Source organism: Salarias fasciatus, chromosome 18, assembly GCF_902148845.1.
Source record: "Salarias fasciatus chromosome 18, fSalaFa1.1, whole genome shotgun sequence".
Lineage (NCBI taxonomy): Eukaryota > Metazoa > Chordata > Actinopteri > Blenniiformes > Blenniidae > Salarias > Salarias fasciatus.
The window spans coordinates 20,432,440-20,451,314 of NC_043762.1; the positions used below are offsets into that span (position 1 = coordinate 20,432,440).

Sequence of the window (18,875 nt, forward strand, 5' to 3'; positions counted from 1 at the left end):
TTTTAACTGTACTTGAACATATTTATGGTATGATTTAAAAAAAGCTCTTCATCCAGTGAAATCAGAAACTTAAACTGAACAGTGTTTTATTCCTGCTCACAGATATTGATTGAGTTTGTCAGCAGGAATTAACTTAAGAATGAACCTTAGAGTCCTTTGAATTTGTGACAGAAACAAATAGAAATAAAAACAAATCACATGGAGACCTATTTAATCCATCAGGTTCAGATCAATTAATGAGATAGCTCTGTGTGTGTGTGTGTGTGTGTGTGTGTGTGTGTGTGTGTGTGTGTGTGTGTGTGTGTGTGTGTGTGTGTGTGTGTGTGTCCCCGTCCGTCCGTCCGTGTCCTCGGGAGGGTGATCGGGGATCCTCAGGAGGAGCGCGGGCTGACGCAGGGATGTTTACCGGCTGCGTGCAGACGTCAGAGCGCCTACATGGTATCCCGGCATGCCGCAGGAGGCCGTCGGAGAGCCAGCAGCTGGTAGTGAGCCGTGAGAGCGGAGCGGGGCAGCAGCGGACGGTCAGCGCAGCGCACGCAGCTCCCACTACATGTGAGATCCGCCGAGCCTCCACTCACCGCGCGGGCCACGGAGAATATGCTGTTCGCGCGCCTGGCGTGTCCCCGAAGCGGCTTTTGAGTCCTCGCTGTCACCCGCTCTACATTTTGGAGGATTCCTCCCTCCATCCTCCGGATCGCACCGAACAGGCAATGACAACGGTCTCAGCAACCCCGCAGCAGATGAGGGACCGGCTGCTGCAGGCCATCGACAGTCAGAGCAATGTGAGTACCGCTGCGGCTAGCAGGCTACGCGGCTAGCATTAGCTTGTTTACCTGCACTCCGGCAAAGTCAACATTGAGATTAGCCGAACGGCTGTCAGTTCAACATTGTCTCGGTGTTTACGCTATCTGTATTTTGTGTTCGGGGTTGCCACCGATATGTTGAATGTGTCGTAAAGACTGAGAAGGGACGTGCTCTTGACTTGACAGTTCGGTAGCTAATTTAGCATCACCACCGTTGCCTGGATCAGGCAGTAATTTAGCGCTAGCTGGCGACTAGCATGCTAGCAGCTAACCTGACCGTCACCGCATATCTAACGTTAAGAACACAAAAGTCACATTCACAGTGGAAGCTCTCGTCCCTGTATGCTGTTAGCCCAGAGTCCCACGAAATGATATTTGCTTTGTCGTGGGTTGTTTTGCGCGTATGAATCCACGATTATAAACTGTGGGAGCTAGCGAGCTAACTTTAGCTTGAATAGCCGAAGCTACGTTTTAGGAAATAGCCGGACCCTTCCTTCTCAAGTTAGTCAAATGCTAACGGTAGATAGCAGCCAAGCCAGAGGGATTCATTGACACACCAACGTTTTCACGCTTTCGACATGATAATTTCTTAAGATTATTATAATGTGTCCAAGCGTTTGTAATTTTCTCTTGAGTTGACACTACTTTGCAGGGTCGCTGTGTAGCACGGACGAGCTAGCATCCTCTGGGCTAACTTGTTAGCCAACTTGCTGCCTTACACACGTTGCAAGCGCGATTGAAATAACTATTTCACGGTATCGTGACTACTGCTCGGTATTCGACGGAGTGTCAGTTGTTGGCATTATGGATTATAAAGATATTCATTGCAATCTACTTTTCCTAAACTCCTGTTGCTTTTCGTCTGGCTGGTTGTTGGAGTAGAGTCTAACATTTGCTTTACATCAAGGTGAAGTGATGCAAGCTGTTGTCTTCTTTCCAGATATGCAATATGGTGGTTGTATTGGAAGTAATTGCCTGTCTTGAAAAGTATCCTATCACCAAAGAAGCACTTGAGGTAAGACAATTGGCAGCACATAAATGCCATTAAGGAATTGTGGGGCTGAATTAATGTCTGATTTCCTTGTATTGTATTTTTTTTTCACAAAGGAAACGCGACTTGGGAAGCTGATCAACGATGTGAGAAAGAAGACGAAGGATGAGGACCTTGCGAAGCGGGCTAAGAAACTCTTGAGGAACTGGCAGAAGCTGATTGAGCCGGGACAGGCTGTGGGCCCGAGTACGCCCGGTTCCACCAATGGCAGTTCTCATCCCTGCAGGACGGATTCCTCTTCTCCGGAGATACCCGCGTCAGGGAAAAGTGTCCCTGAAGGCAAAATCCGAAATGATGTTCACAACACGTACTCGCCGAAAGCGGAGAAATCAGGCAGCCGCAAACGGCGGGCAGAGCACAGGGAAAGCGGCGTGCATTTACCGGAAAAGATCTGTAAGCTGTCTTCGTACGACAACTCGGTCTCCCCGCTGCCCATCAACGGGACGGCGGGCAGCCCGGACGCCCCACCCGACCCGGAGGTGGTCCCGTCTCCCGACAGATCGCGAGTCGAGCACCTTGATAGTGACAAAATGCCCAGGATCCCAGTGAACGCCGTCAAGCCGCGGCCCAGCTCCCCCGGAGTGGCCAAGCTCCCGAGCACTTCCTCCCTGATCAAAGTTGCAGTGATGCAGCAGCAGGCCCGTCTCGACGAGGGGGGAGGGGGGGGCTACCAGGCCAAAAGCCCCCGCGGCCTCACCACCAGCCCTAGGAGCGCCAAGCAGGACGCCATGGCGAAGCGCCTCTTGGCGTACGCTCCGAAGGGCACGCCGGTCCCGAGCCCTTCCCCCAGGGACTCCCCCCTGCCCTCCTCCCCCGCTCGGGGGTCTCACGCCAACAAGCCGCTACATTCTTCCCACAGGTCTTCGACGCAGTGGGCGGGCTCATCCGAAGCCCCCGCCCCTCACTGTCCGCCGCCGCCGGACGCCCCCGCCACACTGGAGTCCCCGTCGCCCTCCCCCTCCCCGCCCCCACAGAACTCTGAACTCCACCGACCCGCGGCCGAGGGCGCCGTCGATGACGTGGACGGGACGCCGGCGCTCAACTCGGAGCATAAACGGAGGAAGTACAGACCGAGAGACTATTCTGTCAACCTGGACGGGCAGAAACTAGAAGACACCAGCAAGCCGGTGCGGTTAAAAGAGCGGCGGATCACCTTCGACCCCGTCACGCGTCAGATCAAGCCGCTGCATAAGGAGCCCTCGCACGTGGAGGACGCCCCCACGCCGGACCCCGCGCAGTCCAGGCAGGGACCTGAAAGCACTGTACAGCAGCCCCCCGCGCCCGCACCCGCGCCCGCCCCCACCCTGGGTCCCGGGCCCAACCCCTTCCACCAGGCCAACTGGAAGGAGCTGTCCCGGAACGAAATCATCCAGTCGTACTTGAACCGGCAGAGCAACGTGCTCTCCTCCTCGGGGGTGCAGACCCCCGGCGCACACTTTTTCATGTCCGAGTATCTGAAAAGGGAAGAGCAGGAGATCAAGGAGGCCAAGAAGACGCACGTCCTGCAGACGGACAACTCGGTCGTGGAGACGCCGGGCGTGAGCCGGGCGCTGACGGAGCAGGACTTGGACAGGATACACACGCAGCGCTGGCCCGGCGTCAACGGTTGCTACGACAGCAAGGGCGCCTGGTTCGACTGGACAGAGTGCATATCACTGGACCCTCACGGGGACGACAGTAGACTGAACATCCTGCCATATGTTTGCCTAGACTGAGCCCCGCCCCCCCCCATAACAGAAAGCAGCAGAGATTTAGTGGTTTTTTGTTTGTCCGTCGCCACTTTGCAGGCACGCGAAACTCCTCCTCCTCCTCCTCTCTCTGTGATCCTGGTATGAAAAGGTTTTTAAAACAAAAACAAAGAAGAAAAAAAGTTGAGTTTGTGTTATCAAGGGCTGTTTCTGTTTTATGTTTCGAAGTGAAAGCCACATAAATCACGAGGCCCGCGCCGCAAAGCGCTCCGTTCGCGCTTAGAACCGCCGAGGAGGCGAGGCGACGTCGGGACGCCTTTTCCAGGAGAGCCGTGGGGGGGTGGGGGGGTCAGCTGTGCGGTCCACGTTGGTGCCCAGAGAGGGTTTGATAGTTCATCTAGCACAGCCGGAGCCGAACACGTCCGATTCTCAAATGTTCGGCAGTTACAAGAAGCTTTACGAGATATAAAGAATAAATTATAAATTTCATATCCTGTATACATCTATTTATTTTGACCAGCTCATTTATGGGATGTTCATCCAAACACCGTCAAAGAAACTTTAGATTCTTTTAGAGTTTTTTTTTTTTTTTCTTTTTCTTATTCTTCCTCTCTCTCCTGTGTTTGCATCAGCATGTTGTTAGCCCGATTGCTCGAGGAGGCGTACCAACGTCTGAAAAGAGCGGCCTTCGCATCCGGTCATTTACATTCCAGACTCCACCCTCTCACCTGTCGCTCCGACCCCACCTGAAGCCAAAATGTTCCAGAGACGAGCCAAACTCCCTTCACCAAACAGTTCCTGATCGGAAGTTAATATTAATCAAAGCTCGGCGTCGTGTTTGCTACGGTCCCATCGACACAGTGCGGTGCTAACTTCAGATTCAGTCCATCCAACTTTACCGTCTTCAGCGGTGTGGAATTCACTCACGTCGATCAGTGTTTGGGTTTTACGGATGTGTGAATGCTGGAGTGCACTTTGTTTCCATTCCTGTAGATATTCCTTTCCCTTCTGGAATCCCCCCCCCCCCCCCCCCCCAACCGCGTTCTGCCGAGTTCAGCAGCCTTAACGAATGTTCGGGACGCCGAAGCCGACGTCTCGTTTGTACTCCGGGTGCGAACAGCGAGCCCCCGCCCCCCCCATCCCCCCCGAAACACGCCGACTTGGAGACAAAAAAACTTGATTGTTCAACCCAAAAGCTGCGAGTGTCGCATATTCTCTGCATTTTCCATGTGACAAACAACCTAATCAGTGAGTTTGGATTCCCTTTACGCTCTCGGGTCAGCGCCACTCGCATGATCCGCTCATCGTTCACTCGTCCATCCCTACCAATGTGCCTTGGTGAAAAACGGTCAATCTGGGTTTGATTCCGCATTAAAAACAAACATTAAACACGCCTCTCCAGAGCTGAGTTTATGTGAGAAGTCCAAATCCCAGATTATTACGACGCTGGTATATGCACCGTTTTTTTTTTCCTTTTTTTTTTTTTCTTCCCGGTTACTTTTTGTACACACTGACGGAGCAAGGGCGACGCTGCAGACAATGAGAAGCTGCACAACACAGCTGGCAATAAAGGAAAAGTGCTTCAAGCGGTTGACGAGAATCTGTTTTTCTGGAGTTGTGACGGGGCATCTTTATTTGTTCAGTGTTTAACATCTCTCAAATGTTTGGAAAAATAAAAATGATCCAAATCTCAGCTGGCTGCTGTGACTCCTGCTCCGTTCGGCCGCCTTGCAGCAGCTTGCAGTATTCTCTAGGCGCACTTGTTTTCCTCCCGCAGGTTAATTGGCGTCTCTCTGCTCCCCGAGGTGGAGATGGGTGGATGCATGTGGCGGAGTTGTACCGACCTGGTGTATCCATGCGGTGGAGCACGTCGTCTGCGTGTGATGGAACTATTTTCCTAAACAGATTCTGTGTGTTGCTACTTGTTGGATCGGCCCGGGGGCGTGGGACTACGTCACCCGGCGGATGAGCGGACGCAATGCCGTCACATGCACAGGATGAGTAACCGCATCCCTCGGGTGGGTTTTACTGCCAGACTGAACCGGTGCGCTCGCACACCTGGATGAGGTCGTCTGGTGTTTACAGATGTTTCTGAGCGCGTTGACGTCAGGTCAGACGTTTCTGAACAGCCTGTCTGGCTTTAGACAGAAGCAGACTTTAAATCTGTTGCTTAAAGATGAAGGGTGGGAAAGTAACTACCATATATTAAACAAAAAAAAGAAGTATTGCAATCAAATGTTAATAAGTCAAATTTGGTTAAACAACCATTTTATTTTGAAGGTTATGTGATTTACTTGTTTACCAGTTAGTTTAGTGTTGCAGTATAAGTTTTCACCATAAGATGGCGTATTGAGTCAACGTGAACACTGATTAAAGGTCTTGTATTTTGAGTGTAGGGACATTTTCACACACCAGGAACAGCCAAATGTGAACTGTGGTAGTGACTCAATGCTGCCATCTAATGTACAACAGAGTTGTTACTTAAACTTTAAATAGTGTCTCTTTAAGATATATTAAATGAGACTTCAATGGAATCAGTGGGGGGGGGGGGGGGGGGGGGGGGGAGGGGGGGGGGGAATCTGTAAAACACCTAACTTTGAAGCAACATACTCTAAAGCTTCGAGAAATACCTGGAGATCTCAAACAATATATTGAGATGTTCCGTTTACTGTCATGTTTAGTAGTCTGAGGCTTCTCACTATCAAACAGGATTTGTGGATGTCTACTTGAAGTGTCAACTTCATTAGAAAATTCCTACAACTGTTCATTTATCAGTGTGAATTGATCATGCTCCACATGAGCTGAATCACAAACTTTTTAAAATCAAATATGTCTTTTTATACAGCAGTATTAAAGTTCTCTTTAGGTTTTCTTAAATGAATGGAAGAACTTAAGTATTTCACCACAAGTTTACAGATGTTTTGAGACCTTGAATAGAATGAATATTTAAGTAAAAGTGTAACATAAAGTGACCTGAACAGACTTTCCAAGGAAAAGCTGTTGAAGATCCAGTATGTCCAGTGTGCTGTCAGAAATCTGTTTCAGACATGAGATCAAGCTTCCTGAGGAAAACACATCGAAGCTATTTTCTGTCAAACAGTGAGTGACTGAAATGACAGACTGGCTGACAGCCCCGCTGCTGCTGACTGATCTGAAACAACAGCTGGATGTCAGGATGTGTCATTTTCAACAGAAACTGTTCGCTCAGTCATTCCTCACACTCCCTCTTACTCTGGACCAATGTGGGATTTTTTTTTTCTTCTTCATTTTGTGTCCCTAGGAAATGAAAGTAGCTTCAGTGTTGAAATAATAGACATAACTCGGTTTTAACACTGTCATTAATATGTGAAGACTCGGTGTTATTTGCTCTGTACAGCATCCAGGAGGACTTTGACCGATGCTGCTCTGCCAACAGAAGTCATTATCTCCACATCGACATTACATCACCTCGGGAGCTCATCTTACTAACTTCAACTTCAACTTCTGCACACTTCTTTTTTTTTTTTTACCTCCAACGTGACTCAGAAAAGTGCGACTATGTGTCTGGTCCACTGCTCGTCTGGAATGCAGGGCGGGACCGCTGGATCACTCCCACCGCGCAGGAATTTGGGACGTTTCCTTCCATATATGGAGTTTTTGATATAAATCGCAACCTAAGGAGAGAAAGGGAGGGGCGGGGCCAAGGATCGATTGACCGCGCTCAGAGCCAGAGAGTGCAGAGGAGGGCCGAGAGGAGCATCTCCGCGGACTTCCGGGAGCGGTGCGGCGCGCACGTTCTCGTCACTGCGCTGAGATTGGAGGGGGGAGATGGTATCTCATTAAAGGAAGTGGTTTCAAAGATTTTTAAAATATCGTGGAAGCAAACGGAGGTGGACTCAATAACATGAAACAGGAGCTCTCGATTTCAAAAAGTGTCTTATGATTTTGTTTTTGATTAGTCTGTAATACCACAAGTCTCAAAAATATCCAAACACCAAGTTAAGAACTGCCACATTTTAAGGACCAAATGTTAGAAATGTGATTTTATCGCTTTGTGAGCATCACCATTTACCCACTTCGTTTCAAAAGTTGAATATCAAAACTTCAAAATCTCTTTCATGTTAGATAATGATCATTAGAGTCAAAGATTTGCCCGCTGAGTAACATTATGTGACGGGGGCTGGGTTAATAGAGCGGAAGTTTGTTGGTCGATTCCAGTTCTCCCCATGCTGAAGTGTCCTAGAGACTGAACCCTGCGTCGGCATGACACCTGCCTCCATTGGAGCGTTAAGTGCTGAACATATGTTCTTCTCTTCTGTACGGCTCAAGACTGTTCAGGGTGGAGGCTTGCTGAGTCCCAGCTCACTGTGGATGACAGCAATCTCGGTTATGGCAGAAAGTTCATCTGCTGTGGAACCAGTCTAAAGGGCGTAAACCGAAACTAGTCTATCTCTCATCACTTTGACTTTCTTCCATGATTATAAAATATGACTGGTAGGTTAATTAGTGACTCTAAATTGCTCTTAGGTGTGAATGACTGCATATGTTTCTCTACGTCTGCCCTCTGATAGATGTACCTCGATAAAGCAGATTTTTTTAAGTTAGAGAAGTGGAGCATTGATTCACTCACTGCACTGTTTGAATCCCAGATTATGTGTGAATGCTTGGATCTATTTTTCTGAAATTACCAATTTATCAAACCAATGATCTGAGAGAACTAGAGCTGATCAAATCAACAGAGAAAGATGGACACAGCCTTCACTTGCGCCTTTCCTGCATTTTTGTTTAGGTGTTTAATGAGCGCGAAGGCGTGTCTGTTCTTGAAGTGTTGAATATTCACGAGTCTCCCGGTAATAAGAGGAACCGTCTCGCTGACGCAGGAGCAGTGAAGCATCTTGACCACCGGAGCGAACTCTTTGACACGGCGCTGCTATTGGCGGCTGTAAAAAAGAAAGGAAGTATTTAGTGGAGTGTGAGGCCTCATTGGAAGAGAAAGTCCGAGACGATTTAGCGCAGTTTTCATCCTCGAGAAGGTGTTTCTTGAACTTCTTAAACTCCACACAGGAACGTCGCATCAAACTGGATCATGTCTACGAGCCAATTTAACAAAGGGCCCTTGTACGGACTTACGGCGGAGGTCAAAAACAAGGTACGTGTGTGTGTAAATATATGTTTTTTTTTAAATATTTTACAATATAAAGAGATGACATCTCCATATCGCTGTAGTTTCTCCGCGCGCGCTCACGAGAGTCACCTGGCGTCCATTTTTAATGCGCGCGCCAGGTGAAAAGGTGGAGGAAAGCGCTTTTTGAAGGTTAAATAAACATTAATATGAAGTCTCGCATATTTTTTGTTGGAAGAAGTTTTAAAAATATCTTTGTGTTTGTGTTTTACATTTAGAGTTTGACTTGAGTGTTATTTGCTCTTTAATGGCTCAAAAACTCACTTTAAAGGGGAAAAAAAGGGAAAAGAGAAAAGAGCGCAGTATGGGCGTTGTCCCTCCTGGCACACTGCTATGTCGCTGTGGCAGATTTGTTATTTGCAGCACTTTGTTTTGTCCCCGCTCGGCCCTGCGTCCTGCGCCGTGACCCGCATTAGAGATAATGTAATTCTCCCTCCTCAGACCAGGAGATTCATTTCTCTGTCAAATTGCAAGAATACTTTCCTACTTCCTCTCTTCTGCTGCTGCTTTCTCACTCAGACCAGTGCAGGGAATGACACCTCCCCTTTTTCTTTATTCTGTTAAAGAAAAAAAAAAACCCCTCCTAAGTGTTGACTGAGACTGAAACCACACAAGCCAAGAGGTTTGCTTTCAAGCACCCTGTTTATTTGGGCTCGACTGAACATCCGGATTCACTGAAAACCCAAAGCTGATCACACACACCTCACTTCTCACTGCTCTGTCTCAACTTTTCTAAACTCCAGCATGCAGTGTGTTGCAGCTGATTCTTTTAGTTTTTTCCATTTGCATTCCTCAGCTGTGCCCTTGTATGGGAGAGGAAGGGGGGGGGGGGGGGGGGGGGGGGGGGGGGTCATGTCCCCTCCCCAAAGCTTCGTCTCCACAGAACAACATGTGCCTGGAATAAAGAAAGCCTGGAGATTTCCTCTGTCTGTTGCTGCCGGTGGCCCTGAGAGTGGGGGAGAGGGTGAAGCTGCAGGAATGATGCTCACTTGAGTGGTATTTCCTGTGACGTAGCCCCTCAGTGTGAAATGTGAAGCAGTGGAAGGTGTGTTGACCCCCCCCCCCCCTCCCCTCCACTCACGCTTCACCGGCTCTTTGTTAATGGATCAAATCATCAAAGTTTGGACACAAAGCAGACGCAGTGTCGATCCATTCATCCCACGGTCGGGCCTGCTCGTCGGTTGAGGGGGAATTCCTTGCTTGTCACGGCAAATTACTTCTCTCCAGATTCACTTAGTGGTCAATTAAAATAGCTACAGTTGTTTGGCTGACTATAGAGAGCGTAATTAGAAGATGGACGTTCCTTCAAAGTGCAGCCAGCTGTGAGGCCGGAGGCCCGTCGAGCCGCGGTGTCTGCTCGGCCTCACGACAGAGAGACGCTGTCTGGAGAGTTAGTTTCAACACCTTCCCCGGAAGAAACCTGGACCTGTCTGGACTTTCTGCCTTCAGTTTGAAAGACTCCTTTCAGAGCCGCCGTGACCCGTGATTATGGTATCAATCAGAAAGGCTTATAAATCTGAGCAACACCTCAACAGTGGCGCCTTGACCAGAAAGTCCCTCTTTGTGTCGAGTCTGGGCTTTAAAACTCAGCCAGCCTTCAGCAGAAAGCGCCTTCCTGTGCTGCCGGGAGAGCTGAGTTTACTAAACAGGATATCCGTGTTTGTGTGCGTCTGAGGTTGACTCGGTGTCACCTTTTTCTGTTTCTCTCTTGTATTTCTGAGGGATTGAGACGTTAAGGGAGCGAGAGGAGCCGGCGCAAGGCCGTGAGCCGTGATAGCGCCGTAATAAATACGTAATAAACTCCTGGAGACCACGGTGAATCATCTCGGTTCAGTTATCAGCAGCTGTGTTATTGTTACAAACGCAGCTCAGTCGTCAGACTGAGGTTATCTGAAGTTTATTAGAGTATTGTGTCACTATCTTTTAGCCTGATAATAAAAACTTGAGTCACTCGGTGTGACGACATTCAGTCTAAGAAAAAAAATGGCCTGTTGACCTTCCTGCCATTTAAGGTTAGAAACGTCGCTGTGTTTACACACGCAGGTATATTGGTAATTAGAGGACGAGGAAGGTGTCAGATTGCAGCGACATTCCATTTTGTAAAGCAACAAATAGCTAATACAAAGTTTAAACATTTAAAACAAGCATTGGAGCAAAAGAAGGATCTAAAATTACAGAGCCGTCCTCTAATTTTATGTTGCGCCTCTGATTATAAGGCGAGAGCGGCTCACGAGAAACCGCAGAGATTTTCCAAAGGTCAGATTGTTCAGTTTTTAATTAGGACCCGTGTAGGTTTCTTTTTTCTTTCTTAAGCGAAGTACCAGAAGATGGAAACAAAAATGAACTGACTGGATCTCTCTCTCTCGTTTTAGTGTTTTAATTAAAGTTTTTTGTTTTTTCTCGTCCAGATCGCACAGAAGTACGATGTCCAGAAGGAGGAGGAGCTGCGGCTGTGGATCGAGGAGATCACCGGCTTGTCCATCGGCCCCGACTTCCAGAAAGGCCTGAAGAGCGGAGTCATTCTGTGCGAGTGAGTCGAGCCGTCTTCAGAAAAGTTCCTCTCATCAAACCAAAAACTCTCAAATTCTCGTTTTCATGTATTTTATTTGCTTTGTTCTTTCTCAGGCTTATCAACAAACTTCAGCCTGGCTCGGTGAAAAAGATCAACCAGTCGTCTCTGAACTGGCACCAGGTGAGTCGGCCGCTGACACACCTTTCAGGATGTTCTTCTGCTCAGTCATTCTCCGACTCTGCAGTCTGCGAGCCGCTCTCTACTGAATGAGTCACAATCAATGAGCTTGCTTTTCAAGACGGGCTGAAGCGTCACGCCCGTGTGTGCCGTGGATTAGCTGATCGCTGGATCATTCCACGAGCTGAAAAGTCCTCGGGTTTGTATTCTGTAAGAGTAAACCTCAGCCTGATCTCGTCTCAGCTGGAGAACCTGACCCACTTCATCTCGGCCATCACGGCGTACGGCCTGAAGCCGCACGACATCTTCGAAGCCAACGACCTGTTCGAGAACGGCAACATGACGCAGGTCCAGACGACGCTGCTCGCCCTCGCCAGCATGGTGAGTCCGGAGCGCCGCCGCGCCGCGGCCCCGTCGGCCACGCGCCCTGGGAGCGTCCGGCGCTCATTCTGTCTTCCCGCCGCAGGCCAAGACCAAAGGCTGCCAGTCGAGGGTCGACATCGGGGTGAAGTACGCCGAAAAACAGGAGCGCATGTTCGACGAAGAGAAGCTGAAAGGTGGACAGTGCGTCATCGGCCTGCAGGTAAAACACGCAGAACAAAGTGTTCAATGACGTTTATTCTTTATAAAAACAAAGAACTAGCAGGGAAGTAAACCAGCAGAGGGGGAGGGGCTTCCAGCTGAGAGGGGAGTCGTAGCCGAGGTAAAATGTCAGCCTGACATACGGCGAGAACTGGAATCTATCTGACAGCAAACAGAGTGGCACGCCCTGATCAACCAAAACAAACACCTCCAGACGTCCTCGGATCCTTGCAGGCGTCTCCAGCAGCTGGCGGCCAGGAGAGGAGGGAAGGGAAAATAATCCAAACTCAGAACGCCGTCACCTTTCACTCCCATCCTGCTGCTGCTGATGACACTCATCGCGCATAGTTTCCATGTACTCGTCTTTCTAGTGAATAATGTGGTCATAACGTCGAGATGGATCCAGGAAGTATCTTAGTAAAAATGTTTCAATGATCTCAGTGACAGATTAAAGTATCGAAATGGACATACAAAGCTTTGTTGACAGTATGCTACTTTTTACTGTCCTTATTAATTCTGATGCGAAAAGCAGGAAAGACTTTAAACCTTAAAGCGCGGACAGAGGAGGCGTTTCTGAGTTTGGGCATGAGTCGGTGCTGCGAGGCTGAAGTGAAGCCGTGATGGAGGAGCTGCTCGTCTCATGACCTCATGCTCCCGTCAGAGCTGCTCTTTGTGCCTCGCTGCCTCTCCGGCCTTTGTGTTTTGTTGTTGTAACGCCAGGAAAGATGTCAGACGTTATGACGGCCGCTCAAACGGCGGCACGCCGACAACAATGCTTCTTCTTTTCCAGCCGTCTTTGAGTCATCGTACGGCTCAAGCTCGACACGTTCGCCTCAGGTTGTAATTATACAAACACACGACACTGACGGGGTGTGTGTGTGTGTGTGTGTGTGTGTGTTGACAAGGCCACTTTACTGAGAGATCAGATCGATGAGCTGCCTTATCTTCAGATTCTGTCAGCGGATCAATCCCATCATGCTCTGCACCGGGAATGTATTCTTGTGCAACACGTATGCATGAGTCCTCCTCCAGTTTCACCTGGACGGCTGCCAGCAGCGGAGATGGATTAGTGAACCGCACTGAGCGAGCCTGCCGTGTTTGTTTTGAACTCTCAGCTCTAAAGAAACTCCCTCCTGGCTCCCAGTCCGACCGCGGAGCGGAGATAACGTCTCCGAATCCTGCAGCGACACGTCGGGCTTCGCTCCTGCCGTTTCACTCGGATCACTGCGTAAAGAGCGTCACATGGAAATGTTTATCCAGAGACTCTGAGGGGGAATAAACAGGGATACGCCACCTCCTCCGCTCCCTCATATCTGATCAAAATGACTTTATTAGATTACTTATTGTCCCGTCGGTCCACAGAGACCTTCTGTGAACAAAAACATGCAGAAGCACAGTAGTTTAAATTGAGTTTTCTCAATCCCCCTCATGATCGGAGTGTGAGAGCAGCTTCCTGTTTTTGTTTTGCAGATGGGAACCAACAAGTGTGCCAGTCAGAGCGGGATGAGCGCGTACGGCACCAGGAGGCTCTTATACGACCCCAAAGCGCCGGTCCAGGTCCCCATGGACAACTCCACCATCGGGCTGCAGATGGGCACCAACAAGGGAGCCAGTCAGGTGCGGCTTCGTGTCTCCAGCTCCTCGTAAACTCACTATTACAGGCCTGCTGAGAGGAAAGAGTCCCCGGGGCATTCAGCCACTGCTGTAAACTGCCCTCATGTTCGGTCTTGAAGAAAACTGTAAACTGCTGGAGAGCTGCTCCTTGATCACGTGTAATCAGTGGTTTGTTTTTTTTTTTGAAGGATTGTTACGTAATTCCAGAAAAGCAGCCGACTCTTCTTTCTTTTTTTCCGGGCTGCAGGCCGGGATGATGGCACCGGGAACGAGGCGCTTCATCTACAACGCCAGGCTGGGCACCGAAAAGTGCGACAACAGCAGCATGTCGCTGCAGATGGGCTACAGGGACGGGGCCAACCAGGCGGGGCAGAACTTCGGCCTGCCGCGGCAGATCTACGACCCCAAGTACTGTCCCAAGGCCGGGGAGAGCGCCGGCGACCAGAACGGGGCCGGCGGCGCCCGCGACTACATCCCCGACTACCAGGACGAGGGTTACCAAGGCTACCAGGAGGAGGAGCAGGCGTACCCGGAGGACGGGACGGATTACTGAGAAGAAAACCTCAAGGTGGCTTATGTCATGTATCGACAGGATAGTGCGCCTTTTATTTTAGGTCATGTCCTTTTTTGAGTATTGTATGAAACTATTTTCTTACCCCTTTTTTTTTGTAAAACCATCTCTAAACATATCATGAATTGTATTTCTGTTGTTTTATAATATTCAGAGTGACCACGGAGGCCGTCAGCTGTGTATCCCAGGGATTGTTTTGTTTGTTTTAAAGTGCCAAAGCCCCACATCTCTCTGCCAGTGTTTTTCTGCTGAATCATTCGTTACATGAAGGGAGATCCCTTTTATTTTTGGTTTCGTTTTAATTGTTTTTTTTTTTTAAAGGGCAACACAGACTAAAACCTTAGGGAGATTTTCTTTTTTTTAAAACCTGTCACTTTGAGGAAAAGGCCCACACTTTGTTCCTGTATCGTCTGTGTAAAAAAACGACTCCTGTGAATGAGAATGTATGTGTCTTTGTCTCTGTTGGTTCTCCGGTAGCTTCTTCATCTCTTCAGTATTGGTCAAACATGAACCAATGATTTCAGGTGTTAAGACAGTAAAAGGAACAAACCAGTGTCAGTTCAAGTTTTCTCTCTCTCTCTTGTTTTATTATTATTATTATTATTTCCTAATCCTTTTTTTGTAAATGGAGGAGATGTAGTTTTTATAACCATTCCAGCAGGAGAGAGGCTTGTTTTCTTTGGACTAAACTCAGCTGGGGGGAGAAGTGGATTAAACATTAATAAAGTTGGAACATTCCAAGCCAGCGTGCTGAGCCGTGATGAGCTCGCTCACCCTTCATCGCTGGCTGCCACACGCACCAATCCTGTTTTAGTATTTGATTATTTTATTTATGGGTTTTTGTGATTTGATAGCAGGCTGTTTTTTTTGTTTTTTTTTTTTACCTTTGCCTGAATAATATTCGGTATTGGAGTATATGTTTTTTTTTCCCTCTGGAATAATCTTTATATCAATGTGAAACAAAGTTTGAATTGAGTTGTATTTTGTGAGTACCATGTAATAAAATGGTGTATTCGTTATGTCTGATTTTCTTCTTTGTTAAAACACCTTCACCTTAGTGACCTTAGAGGAACAGGAAGTGAGAAAAAGACTCATAATGACTTCTCCAATACCATTAAATTATACTTGACCAGAACTAAAGATACTGTGACTTTATCACTCACTTCCATCTTCTCTGCTGCTTCATATAGTTGTTGCTGATCTGATCAGACGATGTGCAGGATGACCACAGAGACAGCCAAACATCTGCAGCCGATTAAGAACCACCAGTTAACCTCACATGCAGGTTTTAGGACTGTGGGAGGAAGCTCAAGTTAAAGGACGTGCAAACTGCACAGAAACATAAATCCACAACATTCTCACAGTGAAAGTACAACAGGCCAAACAGTCCCGTAATGCATGTTCAAAATCCTGTGCAATACTTTTCAGATAGGTTCTGCTTACTGCCAACCTGTACGACTTCAAACATATCAACGTTTGAAAAAGTTTCCTGTTTAACTTTAAAACTAGTGACAGTAAAAATGTCAGCTTATAAATATATCCCTGATGTGTATTTGGAATCATGATTATCCCATTTGGAGGTAAAATACCACATTTCAGACTGAGTTTCTTCGCTTTCACTTCTTGAAAGTCAAAAAGTTTCATCAGTAGCTTTACTGTAAAAGTGTTTTGCTTTCTGTTTTCCATACAGATGTGTGTACTTCTGCTTGAGCAAAACACACACACGAAATACATTTCACTTTCTAGGTAGCAAAGGTTACTTCACTGAGAGACAATGTTGCTAATTGTATTAATAAAATCACACTGCAGAATCTGAAGGCCACAACTTTCATGAAAAAAATCGTATGATGAAATATATATTTTTTACAACATACTTTTAAGTATTTTTAAATATGTTTCAGACAGAAATTTCTGAATGCACACATGTTTTCTAAACACAATAAGGTTTTATTATCTGCTATTCTCTCTTTACAATTTTCAATAAAAAATATATTTAGTTATACGTCAGTGCATTCAGTATAATACAACAAGCAGTGGAACACTAGCCATTGCAAAGATTGGTTTGACCTTTTGCTTCTCGAAAACTCCCTTTTTTTTTTTAGATCCAACAATCTTTATTACATCATCCAGATGTGCAGAAACATCTTAAAAGAAGTCAGCGTAGAAGATTTTGTTGAAGAAAACAGACATGCTTCGTCACCATCTGCTGGTACAGAAAAAAATTACACAAAACAAAACAAACACTCATCGCCCCCTGCTGGTCGCCGGGGGAACTGACAGCACCGGATGTTGAACTGAAAATCCCGCGATATCTGCGGGGACGAGACTTGTGGCCGTTCTTTTCTACCGGAACATCAGGCAAGATGGTAGGTCCCTCCAACCCCGAGTCTAATCAAATGAGAATCTAGAAGCATCTGAGCTCCGAGATCATTCACTGAGGCGTTAATTTACATCATCCGATAACTCATTATGTGTATTCACCGTCCAGTAGAAAATTATCCCAGAAGATAATTGAATTCCTCCATGTTCATTAGCGCCCAAGTCTCCGGAGCTCTGCGGCCGTATGCGGCTAAGCTAACCGGTGGTAACGAAGAGTCTGGGATACCGATGCCCTTTAAGTTGTTCTTGTTGTACGGCTGTAGTTGATAGTGATGAGATACATCTGACAGCAGAGTGAATTGCTGTCCCTGACAACGTTAAAACAACAGTCGAACCTTGCCAATGCTAATTGCTAATGCTAACTGCTTCTGATGCAGGCAGATACCGAGATCAAGAAGAAGCGTACCTTCAGGAAGTTCACCTACCGGGGAGTGGACCTGGACCAGCTTCTGGACATGTCTTAGTAAGTCACACATCCTGCTGCTCAGCATCAGGTCACACGGATGGAAAAATGTTAAAGGCTCTGGTGTTTCATCTCTGGTCACTGCAGTGTAGTTTAGTAGACTGTCAGCACTCCACCAAATAGGTATGTCATCAGGTCCATAGAGAATTATCCAGTTGTCAATATTGGAGCATTATTCTGATCATATGCTACTGTGGACCTGTTGTAACACACAGTAAGGATCCATCAGTGGTCAATAAAATGAGTACCTCGCCATAAAGATGTTACTCCATTTATTCCACATATTTGTATCAGTTGATCTGTGAGTGCACCGAGTCTTGCCATAACTTTTGCCATTGATATTTATATGCTGTAAATCACCTTTTATTAAAGCTCTGTCAATAGAACATATATCACAACTTTTTGCACTGAATTAAAGTACTGCCTCAGGTTTTCATATGCGCCACATTTACCTGTCATGATTTGGTGTTGCCAGGAGTTTATCTGATGTTTTCTGTGCCTCCTCTCTGCAGTGAGCAGCTGATGCAGCTGTACTGCGCCCGCCAGAGGAGGAGGCTGAACCGCGGTCTGCGCCGTAAGCAGCAGTCCCTCCTGAAGCGCCTGCGCAAGGCCAAGAAGGAGGCTCCTCCCATGGAGAAACCCGAGGTGGTGAAGACCCACCTGAGAGACATGGTCATCCTGCCTGAGATGGTCGGCTCCATGGTGGGAGTGTACAACGGCAAGACGTTCAACCAGGTTGAAATCAAGGTGAGTTCACAAGTGTTTTAAACAGGCTCTGGCAGACCGATTGATCGCCTGTGCTGCTCTAAAGGAAATGTTTGCAAAGGTTCATTTGTTACAGTTTTCAAATGAATGTTTCAATAAAAATGTTCTTCATGGCTTGCGCAGTACAAGTAAGATGCTGTCGAGTTCTACCTGTTTTTCTGGAAATTACTCAATTTGCCTCCTTGTGACAGATTTTACTCTTGTCTTAGTTTTGTGATTCCATTTAGAGTAATGGTTATTAGATGATTTAGTTTTAGCCACAGTTCTAATGGATCACATTAAAACCATCACTCTATAAACATGAAATATTAACTTTGAAATGAAGTCCATCCTGGTTTTAGCTTGTTATCTTACCTCGGCTGATTTCAGCCATCCACATTGATGAGAGAACTGATGCAAATCAGAGAATAGAACAGATACAAATATCAGTTCATTGTGCACAAGAGATGCTATGCAGTGATAGAAATGACTATAATTGTAATGACATGGATAATAAATTAGAGTGTGGTCCGTTGTAAGTAGCCTGTTGTACGTTTTTGGACTGGTAGTTGTGTTAATGTGGCTCTGTTTGTCTTCTCCACAGCCTGAGATGTGTGGTCACTACTTGGGAGAGTTCTCCATCACCTACAAGCCAGTCAAGCACGGTCGCCCCGGTATTGGAGCCACACACTCTTCTCGTTTCATCCCTCTGAAGTAGAATGGCTGTATTCTTTGTAAAAATAAAAAAAAAATGGGTGTCCCACACAATCTTGACTGTTTGCCCTTTTTCTGTATCCTGTAATTAAATTTGCATTGCTGAATATTGTGAACACAGAAACATGGTAAGTAGTATTTAAAGGTTTTGATGACTGCGGTGGAAAATGCAGAATCAGGACATGCACCTAAATCTTCATAGAGGTCATTTTGGGAGCATTTTCATATCTGGAGTGACTTTAAAACTCAAGGGTGATGGTGTGATTTCTGAAGGCACATCTCTGTGAAACCACACATTGAGTATCTGATGTGATAATGTAAGGTATTGACACAAAAGCTGCTGCTATACTAATTTGCTATATTCATTTAAAAAATGTAGGTTCTTTAGTGTTCTTGAGATTGCCTGCTTGATTCTT

The 18,875-nt window shown here is 47.0% G+C and overlaps 3 protein-coding genes across 3 annotated transcripts; all 3 read left to right on the plus strand.

Moving 5' to 3' along the window:
* The first annotated feature begins 445 nt into the window (after window positions 1–445).
* Window positions 446–5,129, plus strand: crsp7 (cofactor required for Sp1 transcriptional activation, subunit 7). Its single transcript, XM_030114185.1, has 3 exons — window positions 446–782; window positions 1,744–1,818; window positions 1,911–5,129. The coding sequence occupies exons 1-3, from the start codon at window positions 711–713 to the stop codon at window positions 3,567–3,569; spliced, it is 1,806 nt and encodes a 601-aa protein (XP_029970045.1). The 5' UTR covers window positions 446–710; the 3' UTR covers window positions 3,570–5,129.
* Window positions 5,130–8,419: 3,290 nt separating this feature from the next.
* cnn2 (calponin 2) lies at window positions 8,420–15,178 on the plus strand. Its single transcript, XM_030114191.1, has 7 exons — window positions 8,420–8,670; window positions 11,112–11,233; window positions 11,329–11,395; window positions 11,636–11,773; window positions 11,859–11,975; window positions 13,445–13,591; window positions 13,836–15,178. The coding sequence occupies exons 1-7, from the start codon at window positions 8,608–8,610 to the stop codon at window positions 14,139–14,141; spliced, it is 960 nt and encodes a 319-aa protein (XP_029970051.1). The 5' UTR covers window positions 8,420–8,607; the 3' UTR covers window positions 14,142–15,178.
* Window positions 15,179–16,456: 1,278 nt separating this feature from the next.
* Window positions 16,457–18,510, plus strand: rps15 (ribosomal protein S15). Its single transcript, XM_030114470.1, has 4 exons — window positions 16,457–16,525; window positions 16,916–17,001; window positions 17,514–17,748; window positions 18,350–18,510. The coding sequence occupies exons 1-4, from the start codon at window positions 16,523–16,525 to the stop codon at window positions 18,461–18,463; spliced, it is 438 nt and encodes a 145-aa protein (XP_029970330.1). The 5' UTR covers window positions 16,457–16,522; the 3' UTR covers window positions 18,464–18,510.
* The last annotated feature ends 365 nt before the right edge of the window (window positions 18,511–18,875 follow it).

What these genes read in the sequence shown, in the direction of transcription:
- crsp7 (XM_030114185.1), top strand. Translation starts at nt 711, where the DNA reads ATGACAACGGTCTCAGCAACCCCGCAGCAGATGAGGGACCGGCTGCTG. An exon ending in CCATCGACAGTCAGAGCAAT is followed by an intron (nt 783 to 1,743) that starts GTGAGTACCGCT and finishes TCTTCTTTCCAG; the next exon opens with ATATGCAATATGGTGGTTGT. An exon ending in TCACCAAAGAAGCACTTGAG is followed by an intron (nt 1,819 to 1,910) that starts GTAAGACAATTG and finishes TTTTTCACAAAG; the next exon opens with GAAACGCGACTTGGGAAGCT.
- cnn2 (XM_030114191.1), top strand. Translation starts at nt 8,608, where the DNA reads ATGTCTACGAGCCAATTTAACAAAGGGCCCTTGTACGGACTTACGGCG. An exon ending in AGCGGAGTCATTCTGTGCGA is followed by an intron (nt 11,234 to 11,328) that starts GTGAGTCGAGCC and finishes GTTCTTTCTCAG; the next exon opens with GCTTATCAACAAACTTCAGC. An exon ending in CCAACAAGGGAGCCAGTCAG is followed by an intron (nt 13,592 to 13,835) that starts GTGCGGCTTCGT and finishes TCCGGGCTGCAG; the next exon opens with GCCGGGATGATGGCACCGGG.
- rps15 (XM_030114470.1), top strand. An exon ending in CAGCTTCTGGACATGTCTTA is followed by an intron (nt 17,002 to 17,513) that starts GTAAGTCACACA and finishes TCCTCTCTGCAG; the next exon opens with TGAGCAGCTGATGCAGCTGT. An exon ending in TCAACCAGGTTGAAATCAAG is followed by an intron (nt 17,749 to 18,349) that starts GTGAGTTCACAA and finishes TCTTCTCCACAG; the next exon opens with CCTGAGATGTGTGGTCACTA.